The following is a 22,458-nucleotide window of genomic DNA, read 5'->3' as shown; positions in this document are numbered from 1 at the left end:
GTGTAAGCTGCTGTCTGGCACAGTTGAGGAATATGTTGTCATGCCTGAAACATTTGGCCCTTTCAGGACAGAACTTCTACCGTGGAGGACATCAAGGTGGGCATCGGGGTGGGAGACAGAATAACGGAGCTCCCTACAACAACCAGGGAAAAAAGGTAAAAAAAGGTCCCTAAAAAGGTCAGCTGAACATTAGTCTGTCCTGTTCAAATATCACAATGGTCTATTGTTGATTGTGTCTATTCTTTGGTTATACAGAAACGATACCAAAGAAGAGTGGTTTGGTGTGATGTCACAATTATTACATAATTGTCTAATTCTCCCCTTTGCAAATCCCGCCCATTCTGCCCTGTTACTATGGTGGTACAGATGACCCTGGGCAGATTGTTTTTATAGTGGCAGTGAATGGGGGGAGAGGGTATTTTCATTGCCTCATTATTTCAATTTAAAGTACCAAAGGAAAAACATCTAGGTGATATTAATAAAAAGGGAAGACAAAGGTACAGTAGTTACATTGCAAAACAGGGGGTTTCCCCGAAAATATATGTTTTAATTTGTTTAATCCCAGTGGGACAGAATCACCATTGCAGATTCTTTTATAGTGGAAGTGGATGGGATTTTTCTTTTTTTCATAGCCTCATTACAGCTATATAAAGTACCCAAAAAAACACATCTACGTGATATTAATAAAAATAATAACTCTTAGTTATATTGATAAGGTCCATGTGAACTAGTTTGTTGAAGCTTATTCATTATATTGAGCGAAATCGCGATCACCTCGCGTGGCCGTACTAGACGCACGCCGTGTCGCGCAGTGCGGACCGTTGTTGAAAGCCTGAAGCAAGATTCTCCACTGCACAAACTCCACCCCCGATAGCAAAAAGTGAATGTTTTTTTTCTGGTTGGCCAGTCAGGGAGTCTCAGGGACCAATCAGAAGGCTGACAAACGGTGGATTGCAATTGAGATAATCACAATGGGCCCGATTCATCAATCTGGTCGTAAATATAGTGTAAATAAAGTGACTAAATCTGGCTTATATTTCTGTTTTACCTTCAAAATCCCTGACAAAAAAAAAACATTGATGAATCTGACCCCTAACTTGGGAATTTCCTACATTCGGTAAGAAAAAGAATATGGGCGTAATTTGGCTGTAAAGTGCTTGATGAATCGAGTCCAATGATCATAATCATACGACAAACGGTTCATGAGATATATAGGCACTTCCTGTTTGGCGAAGGGCACTTCCTGTTGCACCAATTAAGGTCAAGGACTCTTAATCAAGTCATATGACGCCACCCACGCGTCTGTACGACAAACGGTTCATGAGATATATAGGCACTTCCTGTTTGGCGAAGGGCACTTCCTGTTGCACCAATTAAGGTCAAGATCTCTTAATCAAGTCATATGACGCCACCCACGCGTCTGTACGACAAAGCGTCCGTCCGTCCGAGCGTCCGTCCATCCGTCCGTCTGCCCGTCCGAGTGTCTGTCCGTCCGTCCGAGTGTCCGTCCGTCCGTCCGAGCGTCCGTCCGTCCGTCCGAGCGTCCGTCCGTCCGCCCGTCCGAGCGTCCGTCCGTACGAGCGTCCGTCCGTACGAGCGTCCGTCCGTCCGAGCGTCCGTCCGTACGAGCGTCCGTCCGTCCGTACGAGCGTCCGTACGAGCGTCCGTCCGTCCGAGTGTCCGTCCGTCCGAGCGTCCGTCCGTCCGAGCGTCCGTCCGTCCGAGCGTCCGTCCTCACACATCAGCTCCCGCTCACACATCAGCTCCCGCTCAGTCCCCGTCCGTTTCCGGACGGAGCAAGCTTGCTCCGTCCGGACACGGACGGTCCGATCAGCGGCTGTCTCTCTATCCCTGTGCAAGAAATGCATTTTTTATTCATATGTTCCAATGTTCAATGCCAAACACGCAATTAAATTGTCAATTGCAGTTGCTAGTGTGACAATTCATTCAACTTAAATGTGTAATGGTGACAGCCCGAGTCTAATCTTGTTTTTAACCCACAGCAGAAGAATAAGAAGGAACCAGAATTTACCCATTTTTGTGACACCTGTGACCGGGGTTTTAAGAACCAAGAAAAGTATGATGAACACATGTCTCAACATGTTAAGGTAACTGAAGTTAATTTACTCATAAATTGCTTTCTCAAAATGTGCCCTGTCTGCTTATGGCATTTGGCACACTATCCCTTACTGGCAACGCTGTGATTTAATCATATAATCTGTTTGTTCTTCAGTGTTCAGTTTCGGATTGCACCTTCACTGCTCATGAGAAAATAGTCAACATCCACTGGAGAAATGTAAGTGTACTGACTAATGTGACATCTTAACAATCTGCCTAGCAAGCAGGAAATAACCATAATGTTTTACTGGCCAATAATGTTAGCCAATGATTATAATAAATATCAGCCAATACTGATTATCCACTTGAACCCTAGATTCCCTGTTCTGGGGTGAACATTTTGTGAAAATGGCAAATTGACAAGCTTGGCTATTTTCTGCAAAGAGATTTTGGTGTAGAGGGAAAAAAGGGAGCGGACCCGCTCTAGAGTCCCGGGGGACCCTTTTTATATGGTTAAAGAGGTTCATGTTCATATAGTCTTTGCCCATATGAAAACTAAAGAAGACTATTACTATTACACTACTTCCAATATGTCCAAGTAATGCAGACAAATCAAATATTTGAAAGTTATGCCTGAATTTGTTATAGTTATCATAGATACCAATGGAAGGTATGTTTAAGAACATCTTAATTAAAGCCTTCATTTATACGGGTAAACATTTTGTGCTCATGTGTAGTGGAATTGTGCAAATGTTTATTGGCTGAAATTTGAGACAGTCACCCTCAACAATAGTGCTTTTAAACCAGGAAAATATCACCTAAAACACTTAGGCGATATGTTATCACAATATACCATATCCAAACTCCCAGACGATAGCTAGTCTCATACCAGCATTCTCTCTTCTTCCAAATATCTACAGAACCATGCTCCAGGAGCTAGAAGAATCAAGCTGGACACACCGGAGGAAATTGCAAAATGGAGAGAGGAGAGGCGCAAGTCAGTACTAATAAACCCTGTAATCAGCGGTGCTTTGGTGTTTTCTTTTCAGGGCGGACGGTCATTTATTGACGTCACGTGCACGCGTGCCTTTAGATGTGTGCGTGTGCCTACATGTGCGCATGGAGCAAATAGAAAATACTGCGCAGCTTAGAGAAACTAAAAGTTTGCTTGGAACGAATCTCAAACAGTACAAAGTAATCGAGCCATTTAGCCTGAGGACGCACGCACAATGCACATACAGTCAGTCACCACTGGAAACCTACGTAGCCTAGGTATTAAAGTAGCCTATCCATATATTAAACCATTAACCTGCCCGACGCGTCGGTTCAAAAAAAGAAGAAAAAGTGCACCCTGGCCATCTTTAAAACCACCTCAAATCAAAAGGTTGATCCTTTCTAAGTTAATATACTAATGATTGCTAACGTGACAATGAATAATATCTTGGTCTGACTTTAAAAAAAGAAAATAAAGAAAAGGTCCAGCTCCTTGGTTCAGGAGCGTTGTGTGTTTTTTCCGTCCACTGCGTCCAGTATAAAAGACTTATTTTTTAACGCAAATGAAACATTTATTGATGAACAGAACATGAACAGTTTTGTTTTACCTGTCGTTTGAAAAGAATTACTACAATTATTTTCGATAAAGATGTTTCTTTCGTTTTTTAACGCGTTGAGCACAGAGAGTCCATAGTTTTGTTTGTCGTTGTTTTATTTTTGTGGCGACTTGTGAATCTATGGGGGATGTGCAAACCCACCACTCACTGGTAAACCTGGTAAACGTGTTATGCAAATAGCCATTTGATTCGATAGGCTATGGTGCGTCGTTACTCGTATAGCCTATAACTCTATGGTTCTAGCATGCACTGTTCCATGCCGTTCCTGCGCATGCATATGGGAAATATATTGGCCGGACAGCGTCCGGTCAAGTCCGGCCTCGAAAGCACTACTGCTTGTACTATGGACGCTAGGGCTGTTGACCGTTCCTCTGGTGTCCTGTTTTTAACAATAACAAGTCATTTTCTATTAGGATTTGTTTTTATAATAATAATATTTTGTTTGTTTTTATAACTTGCTTACTACATTGTTTTCTTTTGTATTGTCCCTGTCAAATAAAAATAATCGAAAGTTATTTTTTATATTTGAATATACAAATATTCCCCATATTCGAGGAATATTAGAGATTCTAATATTAATTTACCAGCCCTAATGGACGCCATAGCTTATTGTTTGTCTTTGATATGTCTTCCATGACCCTTGCTTTGGCATCACCTAGTTGTTGCCTTTATGCAATATACAGTATATGCACCCAGTTACCTAATGTTGTACCCAGTGACCTTTTTCTTTACCATTACACACCACTAGGTGGTGCTAGTAAGCCATGCTCTTCCATCTCAAATGTACCTGCTTCTCAAACGCCAAACCCTAATGTTTGATTTTATAATGTGTGACAAAGCTAGGATTTGCCAAGGGAATTTTTTCCCTCAGGATAATAATGAATGGATGTTCAATTATTGTTCAACAGAATTCCAATTATGTCTTTTTCAGGAACTATCCGTCACTTCAGAATGTGGAGAAGAAGAGAAAGTTGATGGAGTTCAGAGAGGAGACAGGAGGGGTCCTGGAAACTGCACAGTTTGGGTATGTACTACTTCCACTAATGGAGTATAACGTATTAACCCAGAACCACTTTAGTTAAATCATTATTTGATGCTTTAACTATTGAAAAATAGCGGATATACAAGCTGACAGCACTGAGTGTGCTTGTAGATCTGCTATTTTTGAAAAGTCTTGAAAATATGTGCAAATCTTTGAATACATGTATTTTTAAAGCGAACATTTGTAACTCAAATATTTGCTTCTGGGGGGTCCCTGATACATAATATGTCGAGGCAACCCCATCTTTCAAACATGGCAACCATGTTTGTTTACATTTGAAGAAAACATAAAGGCTGCTATATCATGAATGCCTGAACGGATTTCCAAGCGGATTCTTTTGTTTGAAAGCTATGAACAGCGTGCACACACGTGGTGCATGATCTATGCATGGGTGTGCATGATCCGTGCTATGAATTACATGGAAGACTTGTGGCATCCTGGAACTTCAAAGAGATTTTTAAAATGCAGCGAATGAGTTAATGACATACATTTCCTCCATTTAGAATGTTCTCTCTTTCTCTATTGTAGCTAACACCAGGAATAGAGAACTCATCTGCCTGTTTAACCACTTATACAGAACCATCTAAAAACAATTGAATATTGTGTAATAGTTCATTTTCTTCTGTAATATAATTAAAACAAAAAATAACTTTCATAGATTCTAGATTCATTGCACATGCAGTGAAATATTCAAAAGTTTTTATTTATTTTTTATTTATTTTTATGGCATACAGCTCATGAAAAAGAAAATTACAGAATATTACACGAGACCACTCAAAATGAGGATTTATGATGCTGAAATGTCAGCCTTTTGAAAAGTAAGACTCAATACTTGGTCTGGAATACTTTTGAACAAATTATTTAATCAATGGCATGACTCAACCCACAACACATTCAATGCCAGATATCTGTTAATTCAGGCCGGTAGACAGTGCCAGCATTGATCCCCATTGATTGTACCTTATTTTGAAGACCCACCGAAGCCACGAGCACGTCCACGCTGTGCACATTCACACTGTTCTCATATCATCAACGTGGGTGTCCTCTTTCACCAAGAAAAGGAAAAACTGTTACCGCGACGATCCACCGAGTAGCCACGGCCCGTTGGAAAAAAGCCCCATCCCAGCCAGTTGACACAAACCCGGGAGTAGATACCAGCATACATCCATGTTTCTGCATTTAAATCGCATTGGCCCGAATGGAGAAGCAGATCTGCACATATGCGCCCAAAGCATCATGGGAAATTGAGTTCCTGCATTACTCCGGGCTTCATGAGGCCGTGATTTGAAACAATGAATAGATCAGTTGACGGACACACTGTTCAATGGCACAGAACCTGAACATACTCGTCAATGGCATCAAATGTGTTAAGACCTAAGCCCAATTCTACAAATGCCCTCTATATCGGTAATTCTCACAATAAAAAAATATATATGTTAAAAAATAGCAGATGTACAAGCTCACAGCGTGGCATGAAGTGACGTGCTGTGAGCTTGTGGATCTGCTATTTTTGAATATCCAGCGCTCAGACCTATGACACAGATGCTTTCCCGGTTTTTAATGGGTTGACACTCTGTCTCTAGACGAATGAGAGGCCGAGGACGAGGCAGAGGCCGAGGTGGATGGCGAGGTCGCGGGAGGTTCCAGGGCGGCAGCGGCGGCGCACCCCAACGAGGTGGCCCTCAGTGTCCAGAAAGTGGCACTCCAGGGAGGCCACCGCCCCTCACTCAGCCCCCCAGGGAAGGGGATCCATTGGGGGCTCTCGTCAACAGTGACCCGGGTGAGTGACTCAACGTTGGCAGCAAACGTATAGGCCTAGAATTATTGAATGCTTTAGCTATAGAAAAATAGCAGATATACAAGCTCACAGCGCGGCACCGAGTGCCGCGCTGCGAGCTTGTAGATCTGCTATTTTTGAAAAAGTAGTGAAAATGTGTGCAAATCTTTGAATATATGTATTTTCAAAGCGAACGTTTGTAACTCAAATTTTGCTTCTGGGGGGGTCCCTGGAACTAAATATTTTGAGATGGGGGTCCGTGGCCAAATACATATCATTCATTCAACTTCAAAAGTTTGAGAACCACTGACATAGTAGTCTTTCAAGAACAGACTAACTGAGCTCCAGTGAAGTGAAAAGGACCTTTTCTTTGACGATTGCTAGCCAGATTGCTGACATAGAAACATAGGTTTTTCAAAAGACACTTATAGAATCGGGTCAAAATTCTAATTTTCACGTATTTCAAAAATAGCAGATCTACAAGCTCTAAAGCATAAAATAATTATACACTATAATGTGTACCCGTTCTGAATGGGTTAAACAAACAACACATTTTGTGATCAGAGGTTCCCAATCAGTAGTAGGTGGAGATCTCTGATCCCGTGGCTACACCAGCACATCTGGTGACATCTAGGGCTGGTCACGATTATGTTTACATGACGATAAATTGTCACTCAAATAATTGCGATTAACGATTTAATTGTGTTTTTGTCATTGACAATTACATTTCTGTCTGGCTTGTAGGCTTTTAAGTTGCACATGGCAGATATGACACATAACCTAAATATACAAAGGAATGACTGACATATAGTATTTGACAACTTTATACTTAAAAAAAACAACATTGATAGTGGAAATAGCCGATCTACAACCTCAACAGAGCTTGCAGATCTGCAATTTCCACTGTTTTTGAAAATGTTTGAAAATATATGAAAAATGTTCAACATATAAACGATTATGACGATTATGACAAAATAATTGCGATTATGTCAAATAATTGCAAATATACAATTATGTAATAATTGTGACAGGCCTAGTGACATCTAATCTAAATGCAATGAATTGGCATGGAAACAATTAGGGGGAAAAAACAACTACAACTTCATTGTAGGGCAGGGGTCCTCAAATACAAATCTTGAAGGTCCACAAATATTTTTTTGAAACAGGCCCGGGTCCGGGGAAAAAATAAAACAATTAATATATATATATATATATATTAAAATATATTTATATTCGCTTATTTTTAATATGTCGGTCAATCTTAAATAGTAGGCTAAGATACAAAAAAGTACCAACCAGGGGTTGACACCATGGTCTCAGAGGCACTTGTCCGTCTGGAAAGTACAGGTCATGTTCTACTTGCCCTCAGGTCATGACCACTTGCCCTCATTATTGTTCATCTTACATAATTAGGGATCCCTTTCTTATTTTTTTACAATGGCTGATGTGTTGTTGTTTTTTTAGTAGTAGTTTGTTGATACAGTAATAACCTCGCCCACCAGGCTTCATGCAGTAATGGTCTTTTCCCGTTTCTTTCTTTATTAAAAGGGTCCTTAAATTATGACTTCACTGTCATCTGGGCTGGGGACTCCTCCAAAATCATTTGGGGGCATTACTTGATTGAAGAGAAACAACCCATTAAAGCAGGGAGAACATAATGTTCAATGGAGCAGAGATATTTTGCGCTAGTGCTGGTTTCTTTTAACACACTGGGATAATCTTCGAATAATTTATGCTTGTGTCGCAACGTGAATATCGATATGAAAACAAGGTGTCGCGCGTCAGAGACAGGGGAGCACACACTGAACGCGGACGGCTGCGCAGCGTCGCATCGTGGTATCGACGCACGTTGTGCCGCACGGTAACCCCAACTGGATGCGGCGCGCTGCCACACAGCACATCCATTTCCCCCGGTGGGGAGAACCATGGGAGAACAACATCCATGCAGAAAGAGAGGCAGCCGTCACGGGCCGTCGGGCCGTGGCACGTCGCGACAAACTCTGGAGATAAGATTCTCCAGAATACGTATTATTGCAAACGTATTATGAATACGTTTGCAATCCTGCAAACGTATTCATGTTGATGATGTTTAGCGTGAATGAAACCCCACTGATTTATAACTAGTTGCATTGTTGGTGGCTGCTGCTGTTGCTGCTGCTCCGAAAACATCCGCGGTCTGTAGCAACAGCCTATCAGCGCATCGTTGTCAAAGACATGACAGCCCATAATACTTTGTTGCCAGGCATCAGCCAATCACCGCGTCGTTGTCTCTCTCTCTCTCTCTCTCTCTCTCTCTCTCTCTCTCTCTCACACACACTCAGCGCATGCAATGAAAGTGAATGAATACGAGAAGTGGAAACAAAAACGTGGAGATGTTTTTCCACTTTTTTTTTTTTTTTTTTTTTTTTTTTACAATAATTCGTCCTGGGTCCGGTCGGCGGTGCCTCGCGGTCCGGACATGGACCGCGGTCCGCCTATTGAGGACCCCTGTGGGGTATTCACAAATAGTCATTTTTAGTATTCAAATTATTCCACCTCAAAGTATTCGAAATCGAATAGTCTAATATTCAATAGGAAATATATATATATATATTTTTTTTTTCATCCAATAAAACAAGCAATTCTCGGTCTAGTAGTGACAGTTGCATTAGCTGGCTCTTCTTCCATCATGACATAGAATTTGCCGGCTAGCCGCTGTTTTTCCCACTGGTAATTAGTTACGGGGCACAAATGTGACACATGACATCAGTATAGACAGAGCATTAACCAATTCATCCACCAGGGGCATTGACAACTCATTCTTATGACTTCCTATCTAGCCAAGCTGTATAAACCATGAAGACATAAATAATTTAAAAAAAAAGAGAGAGAAAGAAATGATAAAATAATATGTTCGACTTCGGTGTGCAACGTCAAATAGTGACTTTGATATTCGAATATTCTAATATTCAGTGAATGCCCTACTTCATTGCCTAACCCTAACCAATGCAAAGACAGCATTGCAGGCCTTCATATTAGAATGGTGAAATGATTGGTTTTCACAGTAGTGGGACTAGGTTTGTCAGCGCCTGTTCAAGCCACTGTTCTAGACTAGTCTACGTTGAATTTTGACCTCACCAGTTGTATTAGTATAGGCAGAGATTTCTGATGGTCTGGCTATGCGAGACCACACACATGGTGACCCCACCCTTCCAAAGTGTTGACTCAAATGCCACTAATGGACAGGTCTATTTGTTCTGGTGTGGTATTACCACCTTTTTAAGACATTTACATTTAATCCATTTTGGTGGATCCATTCAATCACTTTTAAAAGTAGTCTTTATGTTCTGTCTCGCGTATTGCCAAGTCCCTTCTGGGAAGAAAATGATCTTAGGGTGCCGGTGCGAAAGCTGATCCTTATGCACTCCTACACGCTTCCAGATTCGGACAGAGAAGAGTCGGGTTCCAAACAGGACGGGCTCGTGGTGGCCCCCAAACAGATGAGCTCGGGACTGGGGTCACTAGTGGCCAACTACGGATCCATGACCGAGAGCGATAGTGACGAGGAACCAGAGGGTGAGTTTCAGTATCAAAACACAGGCCCCAGCAAGGGATGGGACGATATGAACATTTCATATCACGGTTATTGTGACAAAATAAATCGGGATTTACGATATTATCGCGATATTCAAAATCCATTATCCTGGGGTGGAATATTTGCCAAAAACTAGCCGATCTACAAGCTCACAACGCGTCGCGAGCTTGTAGATCTGCTATTTTTTGGCAAAGACATTTGATAGAGAGTGAAAAAAAGACTATCAAGTATGTATATTATAAGTACCTTTTACCAATTAAGTGGTACCAGATATGCAGCTCGGCAAATAAAATCTGAATTGATCCCAGTGCATGACGGAGGACGATATCACGATAAATTAAATCTCCACGATACGATTATTGTGTCGTATTATCGTGTTTTTAATCACGATAAACGATAATATCACGTTATCGTCCCATCCCTGGCCCCAGCAGACATGCTGCTCAGTACAACTACACCCAAAGAGTCATGGGGTTACTCTTCCCTTCACGGCGCATATTTGAAATGGTAAACTTGGTGAAGGGTCGTTATTCATTGCCCGCGGAGGGTGGAGCTGTTTGGTTTTGTGTGTCAAAGCACAGACGCCTGACGGCGTTAATGTGGGCTTAAAGGTCAGCCGTCTGTTTCCACAATAAGGAAACATGTTTCTGTTTGTGAGATCATCAACAGTGACACCATTAAAATGTAATGGCGTTGATCAACAAACAGCATGTTCCGCATACACGATTGGACTTGCATGCAGTCATGTGCTTCCTTCTGACGATCAGTACTTGTTGCATGGAAATGACCTTGTGTACAATGTAAAGCAAGTCTTTAATGGGGTCTTTAATGGGAATGCAACATCGTTTCAGTTGTTAGACCTTTAAACAGGGTTCCCAGTACTGGAAATGTTTTGGAATTGATCAAGGGTCCTGGAAGGTCCTGGAAAAAATCGCTATGCATTGTCTTTGGTTATTGATTTTGTTAATACCTCTGAAATTACAAATTAAACATTGTCCAAATTGTCAAATATTAGAGGCAGAAATTGTGAAAATAGCCGATCTACATGAGCATGTAGATCTGCTATTTTCACAATAGAAACGTGTTTTTCTCAACTCTTAGTGCTCGTCAGGGTGCCAGGTCCCCAGTTAAAATATGATTATTTCAGGGGTCACAGCCTGACAAGTTTGAGAACCACTGGCATACACTACCTGTCTTTGGCCATTGCGCATAGGAGTAAGCGACTTGTTATTGAGCTGAATTATTGTTATATAGTCCTGGAAATTGGGTTAAATATTCTGGGAAAGTTTTGGAAAAGTTTTGGAAATTAATTGGTAAAAATGTGTGGGACTTTTTAAAGTCCTGTTTCTGTGTAGTCTTCAAAATAGATAGTCACCAAGGTAGTCTTCTCGCAATTAAAAAGCCTTTATTAAAATGGCATTCCTATGAGGCAATTAAAACGTTGAGTCAAAAACGAATATTTTCATTGTCTCATAGGACTGCCATTTTAATAGGTGCCATGGCATTGGTCCGAAATCTCATTGTTCCTACATCCCATTAGTCAGAATCTGGTTATGTTAACTCATTGACTGCCAAGGCCCGAGTTTCACAAGTTATTACAGTAGTCCCAGGCTGCCACAGCCCGAGTTTCCCGAGTTGGAAGCCATTTTGGAAAAAACAAAACAAAAAAAAAAACATTTTTTTTTTTTTTTTTTTTTTTCAAAAACATTTTTTTATAAAAAAAATTCTAAAAATGCCTAAAATGTATTAGGCATGATCGCAATCGCGAAATTGCATGGTTAGCCCCATAACAAACATCTTTCAAAATGGCAAAAATAGCTGTTTTGTCTGACTTTGAAGGCTTCTATCTCATGAATGCCTGAACGGATTTCCAAGCGGATTTCTTTGTTTGAAAGCTGTTAAAAAGTACTACACATATGGTGCATATATGGTGAATGGGCGTGCACGATCCGTGCACAAAAAATTGATCCGTGCACTAGAAATCTAGGAACGTGGCATCCTGGTACTTGGCGGCCATCTTGAAAAGGGCATTCAATGAGTTAACCTGGTGAAAAATACTATGCTTAAACCTAACCCAAAACCTAACCCTAACCTCAGTAAAACTACCTAACCCAAACCCTAACCTCAGTAAAACTATGCCTAAACCTAACCCTAAAACCTGACCCTAACTAAATTCGGACTAATGAGATGTAGGACTAATGAGATTTCAGACTTATGGGCAGTCCCCTTTTAATAAAAGCTTTTAAATTGATGGAAGTGTGCCAAGTGTGCCTTGCATTCGGAAGACTTCTAGCCTAATCCAAAGGGCAACCTTCCAGACAACGCTTACTGATCCTCCTCACCCAAGCAGCATTCCAGCCATCTGCCAAGTGTCCATACATCTTCCTTTGTGTTTCAGCTATTCCCATACAGAGAGGTAGCACACTGTTGCAAGAGAACCAGGCTCTCCTTAAGACTCTGCCCGCAAGGCCCCAGGATAAGGCACCTCCCGGGGATTCGAGACCCCCATCTCACGCCACAGACGCCCAATCTAGCCCTCACGCCCGGGGCCGAGGAAGGGGGAGAGGGGGGAGAGGAGGAAGGGGTGGCAGAGGAGGATGGCAAGCAACACCTCAAAAGCGACGTGCCACCCTGCTGGAGATGGTAAGGAGGCAGAGTACACATGCACAGTCAATATTTACTGTATAAAGCATATACAGTAATAATTGAAAATGCATCTGCATTGTTAATCACAATGCAATACGCCAACATATCTGACAAGAAAATTATTATGATCCTCAATAGATATAGATGGATAGATGATTTTAATACTGTTTTATTTTATCTTCTATAGTATGTATGTGCATCAATGAAAATAATTACACTTAAAGGAGTAGTTCACCCCCAAAATTACTTTTTTTCTATTGATTAGTCACGCCATGGAGAGTAGAGTTCAATAATATTTTTTGGTTTTTGTCACATTCCTAAGACAAAAATGTGATAACAATAAATGTACCCCCATTGATTCCGGATGGTGACCCGTTTCGAAACGGGTCACCATCCGGAATCAAAGAGGATAAATTTACTCAAATCAAATTTTTGTCTTAGGAATGCGACAAAAACCAACAAATATTATTGAACTCTACTCTCCATGGCGTGACTAATCAATAGAAAAAAAAGTCATTTTGGGGGTGAACTACTCCTTTAAGAACAATCAAAATGTTATTTAGTGACACATTGCTGTCATGATCTGGTGTCATTTTCTCTCCAATGTTCACAGTTACTGGCCCCAGATGTCCGTCACGAGAGGAACGTCCTCCTGCAGTGCGTGCGCTACATCGTCCGAAACGGCTTCTTCGGTCTGGAGAATGGACCTCAGAATGGGGATCCAACGGGGCACGCCCCTGCGAATGCAGCCGGCGGCACCGCATCAGAAAACCATATCAAAACTACAGAGAAAAAGTGTGAGAAGGAGGAAGTTGTACTGAGGGAGAAAGTCTGCCCGGGGGAGGCCCAAGACACTCGAGTGGACTTGGAACCAAAGGCGAGGCAGGGCACCAAGCTGGGAGAACAGGTTCTCGTCCTCGACGCCAAGGACAATATCACAGATAAAGAGTGTCACGAGCTTAGGACGACTTCGACAGAGGAGGTCCTGCCTAGCTCTAATGTTTATGATGATGAGATATGGGAGAGCCCTGGTGCTGCTATGTAAGCAAAACAAAAATGATTTACGTGTTTCAGTTCATGGAAATTATGTTATTTTTGAATGAAATGATCATTGTTTTGAACAGAGGGGGATGACATGCAGTTAAGTGCCTCGTGTTGGGTTTGAACTGAGGTCAGCTGCGATAAGGGCTATAGCCTTCAATGATTGTGACATGCGCTCTCTCATCTGTTTTTGTTTGTACTTTTAGTTATGTATACGTCTCTTTGTGACATACATAGACCGTACACTTTTTCACTATGCAAATAAATGTCATTATTATCCTTGTGGCGTATTATTTTCAAATGTGTTGTAATTTAGGACAATCTATATTCTACACTACATCAAGTCAGGCCAGAGGAAGAAACTCCTTCCAAGTTTGGTATAATTAATTTTAATTCCTCGCCACTAGCAATACAAGTGTCTCTCAAGTATGTAGGGGCACGGCCCAAGTTTAGGTTGAACGTTTACAGAGAGTGCGGCTGTTGTGCCTGTTTACTCTGTGAGGTTCCAGTGTTGCGCAACAGCCTTTGGAGTCGCGCTTCACAGAGTGGAACTTTCCTAGCACGCAGCCCCCCTTTCCCTCCCTCACCGCACTGCAGGTGCATGTGTCATGTTTACAATTCGCAGTGATGCTGACATGTTGGAAGATTAATGCCGGGCGTGTCTTCGTGTTAAAAAAGATATATATAATATATGCTGCCCCTTGAGTTTCAACGTGCCCTTCTCGGATAAACCACCACACTGACTGCTGTCATGACGCTCTATCTGAAGCAGGGACGTGCTGGCCATTGGGAAAAGCGGGACAACTCCCGAACGGCTGGTTCATTCCCGGCCGGTCCAGGCCGGCCATTAGGTAAAGAAAAAAAAAAAATATGTCGGCCTTCGTTTCATTTTGGGGGCTGGGCAGCCAACAAAGTAAATCGTCACTGTCGGGCAGAAACCTTGTCTCCAAGTTTCAAATTTGTACATTTTAGGCCGTTGCACAAAAGTAGTGAAAACAGCAGATCTACAAGCACACGACGCCTCACGGGTGCGAGGCGTTGTGTGCTTGTAGATCGTCTGTTTTCACTAGTTTAAATCCTTTTTTAAATGATAAATACAAAACAAAACGGTTTTGGACATGCAAGGTTTCACTTTCCACCCGACAACGACAAAATATAACATGTACAGTAATTGGCCCAGTGGCTTGTCACTTGTCATGATCTGAAATGGCAAATCTTTGAGTAGCAGCAGCGCTATAGAGAGAGATCTCTCTCAATAGCGCGCAATGAGGGCCTCTCCAACTCTTTTTTCCCGGGCTGAATCAGGGGCCCAGCATGTCCCTGATCTGAAGTGGTGGAGCTTTTCGCCTGGAGGCAGGGTGGCAGAGAGAGATCTGTCAGAATGTTGAGTGATTGCTCGCTCTGATGATGTATAGGTGATCTGCACAGGGAGTGTGCAGGACTGAGTCGTCTTATCGAATGTTGATCAGTCGAACCAACAGGCAAAAGAAACGGGGCACATGAGGTGATGTTTATATTGTGTCATTAATAATAATACATAGTACCATGTAGCGCTTTTCCATGTACTTAAAGTCGCTTTGCAGACAAAATTAAAACCATGTTTATTAGGAAACACTATTGTTAACAGGTTAAAAATGTAAGAAATAATGGTAGAGAAGGGGGATTAGAATTAGGTATGGGATGCTAGTCTGAAAAGGTGGGTTTTGAGTGTGGCTCGTGGCGAGGTTGGGGGCAGCTTAATCTCTCAAGAACAGGTGTAGTTTAACTTTTCTTTGACTATGGCTAGCAGGGACGAGCCGAGAATGTTTTCCTAAAAGGGTATTTTGGTGAAAATATTGAAAATAGCAGACCTCCAAGCTCACAACGTGTTGTGAGCTTCGGCTATTTTCGGTGCGTGCATGGTACCACACTGAACTAAGCATAATCAAGTCAATACTGGAGATGTGTATAAACTGCATGGATTTCTACACGGAGGGGAATAATTTCAATTTAAGATGCTGAATTCAAGTTCAGGAGAGTTTGGACAAGGCAATTCTCTTGAATGCTGCCTTCAGGTATGGCATGGAAAGGAGGCATTTGCATTTTTTTCACCACAGTAAAAACTGCATTCATGGTTCTGGAGAGGGCACTTTTTGAGCGGTGGTAGACCGCTCCTTAGCATGGCCGTGTGTGTATCCGTGTATGTATCCGTGTATGTATCCGTGTATCCGTGTATCCGTGTGTGTATGTAGCCTGAACTACCACTCAGTGACCAGAGAGGGTGCTGTTGAGTCTAGTCTGAGCATCAACTGCAATACTCTCTCTCTCTCTCTCACACACACACACACACGCAAGCGCGCGTGTGCGCACACACACACACACACACACACACACACACACACACACACACACACAAACACACACACACACACACACCACAACCACCGCTCAGTTCACACGGGTGTGATTTTACAGAAGGATTAAAAGGCAGGGGCTTTGATGTCTATGTGAGCATGTGCCTATGATGGCTAGCAGATTGGGGGCAGCTTTGATGTGTGCTGCTGGGAGTGAGTTCCATAGGGAGGGGGCGGCAACAGAGAAGGCCCCTGTCACCCCAGGTGATCGTTTCAGTCAGTAGTCATTCGAAACATCAAAATGTCATTAAATTAGAAACATTATTTTGATGCAATTCAATCAATCAATGCATCGAAAGCTATAGTCTGTGAGCGTAGAAAAAGCAGTTCAGCATCACAACCACACCACCAGTGGTGTTCATGGAGAGAAGAATAATAGAAGAGTTTTATTTGTCGCTCATACAGCAGCAACATGTTGGTGGCCATTGATTGATTGATTGATTTAATACTTTATTAGACAGAAATGCAAACACTGGTACAGTTTTTAATTTGGGCTAAAAGGATAACACCAAAAAGTCCTGAGGATGTGTTTCCATTGTGGTCCTAATGTATCCAATTCATCAGCATAAAAACACCAAAAATACAATATAATCATTGGGACGTGTGTGTGTGTGTGTGTGTGTGTGTGTGTGTGTGTGTGTGTGTGTGTGTGTGTGTGTGTGTGTGTGTGTGTGTGTGTGTCTGTCTGTCTGTCTGTCTGTCTGTCTGTCTGTCTGTCTGTCTGTCTGTCTATCATTTTTCAAGATTCTCATACAGCATTTGTCATACCGGTAGATACCTATTGGGCTAGTATTTTTGGCCTTTCCTTTCCTTCACATCATGTTTAGATTTTTCGTTTCTTTCCTACCAGTTTTAAATAATGTGCAAATAAACTAAAATTCAAAAGATAGCCTAATACAAAAAAAATGATTGAGATAGAAATAAAGTACAGGCAGTAGAAACCTGTCAAATATGTGCTAAGAGGCAAAAAAAAGGCACACTATAAATCACTTGTTTTATATTATTCCGCTTTAATAGTCCATTAATTTTGTCTATGTGCATAGTGCAAGTAACAGCAAACTGCAAATGCCTCGTTTACCCTCCGTCGTACGGCGGTGTCGCGCCGGCAGACAAACAGCAGATCTGCAAGCTCACAAGTCATCGCCTCCGCGACGCCTTGTGAGCTTGCAGATCTTCTGTTGGACACTGCGCATGCGCACGTGCGCTTGTTTGCGTACACCCCTCCCTCGCCAGGGACCTGGCGTTTTCCAACGGGTCTGAGGCCCTAAACTAGATGCAGAATAGATAATTCTGCATCTACCTCAAGAAGACCCACATTTAGAGTGAACATTTTTAACTCAAATCTTTGCTTCTGGGGGTCCCTGGAGCAAAATACTTTGAAATGGAGGTCCGTGGCCAAATACATATCATTTTGGGGGTCCTTGACGTCCTTGACATGACAAAGTTTGAGAACCATTGATGTAGGCCGATTCTACAAATGTCTTCTAAAAAACGTATGTTGCTATGTGGTTCCCAAACTCTGTCATGTCAAGGACCCCCAAAATGATAGATATTTGGCCGTGGACCCCCATCTCAAAATATTTTGTTCCAGGGACCCCCAGAAGCAAAGATTTCATTTGAGTTAAAGCCCTAAACTAGATGCAGAACATCTATTCTGCATCTAGCTTAGGGCCTCAGACCCGTTGGCAAAAACGAGCACGCCCCTCGCCCTCCCCTCTCCTCTCCTCTCGTCCCCTCCTCTCCTCTCTCTCTCTAGACTAGACTGACAGCCCCGGCCCGTAGCGTACCGGCAATGATACAGCAAACACACACACACCCCTACTGCACGTTATAGCAGCTTTTATAACCACCCGACAAGACAACATCGGACGCGATCGATCTCCCTATCGATCGATATCGACTGATCATGGATTTACCGATGATCGCCGTCTGATCCATCCCCACCGCCGCCGTCTGATCTGGAATACAGAAAGGAGACATATTCGGGACGTGTCTGGATGAGATGGATGGCTCGGTTGGTGGTGGTGCGACACACACCGGCCAGCCTGGTTCTCCTCCTCCTCCACCTCCTCCCTCCACTTCTCTGAAGAAGACCACCTAAAAAAAAGGACCTCCCTTCATCATCCCCATCCTGCATCTCTGGATTATAATATCGTCTATAATATAAACATCGTGAAAACAATCTGCGATTCTCTTCTTTGGGAGGTAATGAACCGGCAAGCTGCCCGGCTCCGAGAAGGAGACTGACTATAGGGCTGGTTGCCATTAGCGGTCCAGCTTTAGCTTTTTAAGCTAACGGCTAGGTAGCTATTTAAAAAGGGGGGGAAAAAGCAAGCTAACTCCCCATTGTTTTGTTTATTTGCTTTGCATCACTGAGGTGGGGACGGTCATAACACATATATGCAACGAGACACTGCCGGCCGGACACCGTGGACAATACAGTGCCGTTATTTTATCAGTATTATTAGCGTTAGCTTGGTTGTTACACATTCATTACGTTGACTTATTACTTATGGCCCCATAGAATTGAACCTGACAGGAAACCATCTCGAATTTCAACCCAACCTCAGTATATTATTCTTGAATTGGGAATTAGCATCCATAACACTGAACGGTCTGCACTGTGGGGTGTCTACTGAAACCAAAAGTCACCACCAAAGTTGTGCAGAAAAGTTTACCCCAGTGACGTCACTGGGGTACAATCCATGAATGTGAATAACCCTTACTGTCTGGTTTTCTAGCCGCTATACCCTTGGCGGCGCAAGACCCTGGTTGGCCGTCTGCTTTGGGCCCATAGCAGACAACACAGCCGGCGGCAGCCGCGTCTTGGCCCTTGTTGACACCGACATGCACCACCAGGACTTCTCTGGAGATCCAGCCGGGACTGGCAGTAAGAAGATGCCCCACCAGGCAGCAGCGTTCCACCATCGGAGGGGCAGCGCCGGTGCGCCTGCGTCCTCCGCAGCCGGTACCGGCAACGTGGACGACAATGCGCCACAGGCCGGGTCCTCCTCCCCGATGCTCCACCACCAGACACAGTCGTCTCAGGCGACCGGCGCTCAGGTGAAGAAGAAGAGCGGCTTCCAGATAACGAGCGTCACCTCGGCTCAGATCAGCGCCAACAACAGCCTGGCGGACGACACGGAGAGCTACGACGACATGGACGAGTCCCACACGGAGGACCTCTCCTCCTCTGAAATGCTGGATGTGTCCGCCGTGTCCCGGGCGACGGACACGGGGGTGCCCGAGAGGAGCTCCTCCGACGAGACGCTCAACAGCCTCCACGGGGTCGACACGCCCGGCCTCACGTCCCCCAACGAGCCGCTGCACCCACAGCCGTTCCCCCCGGGCCCCCAGCAGCAGGTGTCCATGGTGAACGGCACCGTGCACCATCACCACCATCATCACTCCGACAACATGGCCGGAGCTCAGCTTCCTCCGCCAGCCACTGGGGGGGCCCCCGCCGGGGCTCCCATGGCTACCTCTGGCCCGGCTCCGGTTTCTACAGCTGTGCCAGGACCGAGCCAGTCCCAGAGGCCACCGGTGTTGGATAACATCATACCTGCTGCCGCCGGGGCAGCGATCCAGCAAGTAGCTGCTGCTGTCGGTGAGACTCACCAAACTGTGAACGCTCTCAACGCCTCAGGTGGAGGCGGGCAGGGGGTTTCCGCTGGGATGGGACAGGCTGCCACCCCCAGTGCCCCTCCCCAGCAGACCCAGACTCAGGCCGCCACTGGCTCCCGCTTCAGGGTGGTCAAGCTGGACACTAACTCTGAGCCATTCCGCAAAGGGAGGTGGATGTGCACGGAGTACTACGAGAAGGAGGTCCCCCAGACCGCCGCGTCAGAGACCGCCAGGGCTGCCGCTGCGGAGGCGGCCGCGGAGGTGGAGCCGGCCAGCCCGGGCCCGGCTGCTCTGCAACCGCCCCAAACGCTGCAGCCCTACCCACAACCAGGCCAGGACTTCACAAGCCCCCAACCCATGCAGACCCCCGCCCAGGAGGGTGTTGTCGGTGGCGGGGGGCACATTCTCCAGCAGCCTCCTACCGTGCCACAGGTGATGGCACAGGGTGCCGGGGGTCAGCCTCCCTCCGCGATGCCCCAGCCACTGCCCGTGCAATATGCTGCTGCTGACTCCCATCAGGCCCAAGCTGGCTACGCTGCACCCCAGCTCCCTGGCGGGATGGTGGGCCAGGGAGCGGTTCGGCAGCCAGATTTCATCCAGCCCACGGCCCCTTTCCAGACACAGGTGCCTCCGCAGCCTCACATCACCCCGAGTGTCTCCATGACGATGGGGCTCGGGGGCGGAACCCAGCCGGCGGGCGCTCCTGCTCCGCAGCTTTTCCTCCAGCGCCAGCAGGCCCCCGCTGCTCATGCCAACTTTGCCCCGGCCCCGGCAGCACAGCCCCAGCAGCAGCTCCACCCCTCTCAACAAGCCCAGGCCCACCCCGCCGCCGCCATGCCAGCCCCGGGGGCGCCCGCTCCTCATGGGACCCACTACTTGCCCCTGACGTCACTGCAAGCCGACCTCCAGCCTCTCCTGGCGCCAGGCGCGACTTTCATCCAGGGTGGACCTCAGGGGGGGCTGCAGCACATGGACATGGGCTCCCTGAGGTCTGCCCAGCTGGACGATCCCCAGAGACTGCTGTTCCAGCACCAGAGCCTGCTGGGCATGCCCAGGGGAGAGAGAACGGTCACGCAGGCCATCGGCGCCGCCGGAGCTCTGACCCAGATGGGGATGGCGGCCGAGGCCAGCGCACTGGTGGCTGCTGCTGCCGCGGGTCTCAGGACGCATACCGTAGAGGGAGACGACAGGTGAGGTTTGAATGGCTCATCTTGGCCTATTACAAGAATACAAATGTAAAAAAAAAAAGAATCATCCACTTTAGGCCAAGAGTGGACATTTTATGTTTTAGATATGCATCATCAGTGAAAACCTATAGGCACAATTTCATGAATAGGGTTAGCGTAATATGATTAGATTCATGAATATTCTATACTATAGGGATGGGACGATATGAACATTTCATATCACGATAATTGTGATTGTGACCAAAGAAATTTAGATTTACGATATTATCGCGATAATCAACATCCATTATCCTGGGACGAAACATTTGCCAAAAGATAGCAGACGCGTTGTGAGCTTGTAGATCGGCTATTTTTTGGCAAAGACATTTGATAGAGAGTGAAAAAAAAGACGGTATCAAGTACGTATATAAGTACTTTTTACCAATTATAGAGGGTTTAAGTGGTACCGGATATGCAGCTCGGCAAATAAAAGCTGAATTGATCCCAGCGCATGACGGAGGACGATATCACGATAAACTAAATCTCCACGATAGACGATACGATTATCGCAAGTGTTTTTTTATCACGATAAACTATAATATCGATTATCGTCCCATCCCTAGTATCATCCTATAGCTTTAACTCACAATGTCATGAATAGGGTTTGCGTAATATGATTAGATTCACGAATATGCTATACTAGTGTTTTGCTATTTATAACCACAACAGACATCGCATACAAACTGCACCGCGGGAGTTTGATTCATTGGATTCTAGCAGCTGTAGGTTGAGGCCAACGTTAGAGGGCAAAGCAGCCTCATGATCCCCTAAAGGTCACTTTGATAGTGTTCAGTTTGAGTCTTCAGATTTCTAGGCAACTGACGCTGGCGCAGCCTGTCGTCGGTGCCCTGAAACGTGCTATTCTGAAATATATCTGTTGCTGCCTGTAAGTGCTGAGTCACTGTGTGCAGGACCATGATGCACTGCTCTGTTTGACCCCCAGCCCTCTATTACACCAGGTTTGGAGAACAGCTTCAACATGCAGTAGTCTCTTCTCTCTGTCTCTCTCTGTCTCTCTCTGTCTCTCTCTCTCTCTCTCTCTCTCTCTCTCTCTCTCTCTCGGCTTTTATTAGACACTGTGGCTGTGTTTAGTTCTGACACCCTTGGGGAAGCTGCGCACAATGGTTTGTTCACGTTTCACAATGTCACGGCACTTTGGCGAACCAACCTATCCGCCGTCCACTGTGTTTATCCGTTCGGCTCTTTCCTGAGGAGCAGTTTATCATTGCGCGTGCAGGTACAGTAGCTTCCTAGAAGAGGTGCGGTTGTCTCTAAATATAGCCGCCTGCCCTGGATCCAACCACAAACTCCTGCCATGTGCCGTTGGGAGATACAGCAGAGGGTCTTTGTCTTTGGGCAGCAGCTGTCGCCGCTGCAGCCGTGATACGGGCCCCCGCAAAGGAAGCGGAGAGCCGCGTTCGATCCGGGCCATTAAAATCTTGGCTCTGGTTTGACAGCGAAATGTAA

General features: G+C 44.9%; 2 protein-coding genes across 2 annotated transcripts in view; both read left to right on the top strand.

Annotated features, from left to right (window-relative positions):
* Nucleotides 1-121: 121 nt before the first annotated feature.
* nufip1 (nuclear FMR1 interacting protein 1) lies at nucleotides 122-13,896 on the top strand. The gene is made up of 9 exons (XM_080720683.1): nucleotides 122-155; nucleotides 2,004-2,108; nucleotides 2,234-2,296; nucleotides 2,979-3,055; nucleotides 4,600-4,692; nucleotides 6,294-6,490; nucleotides 9,908-10,042; nucleotides 12,460-12,704; nucleotides 13,321-13,896. The coding sequence occupies exons 2-9, from the start codon at nucleotides 2,091-2,093 to the stop codon at nucleotides 13,750-13,752; spliced, it is 1,260 nt and encodes a 419-aa protein (XP_080576809.1). The 5' UTR covers nucleotides 122-155; nucleotides 2,004-2,090; the 3' UTR covers nucleotides 13,753-13,896.
* A 4,858-nt stretch (nucleotides 13,897-18,754) lies between these two features.
* The window catches only part of LOC308280234 (TSC22 domain family protein 1-like), a 56,382-nt gene continuing 52,678 nt past the window's right edge, over nucleotides 18,755-22,458 (top strand). Inside the window, exon 1 of the mRNA XM_080720495.1 lies at nucleotides 18,755-20,955. Within this exon, the coding sequence (XP_080576621.1) occupies nucleotides 18,989-20,955 (1,967 nt within the window). The 5' untranslated portion in view covers nucleotides 18,755-18,988. The remainder of the gene's footprint in view (nucleotides 20,956-22,458) is intronic.

The sequence above is a fragment of the Nannobrachium achirus genome, assembly GCF_963921795.1.
Source record: "Nannobrachium achirus genome assembly, chromosome: 24".
Lineage (NCBI taxonomy): Eukaryota > Metazoa > Chordata > Actinopteri > Myctophiformes > Myctophidae > Nannobrachium > Nannobrachium achirus.
Note: the sequence above shows the minus strand (reverse complement) of the source record. Positions and strands in the feature narration are given on the sequence as shown.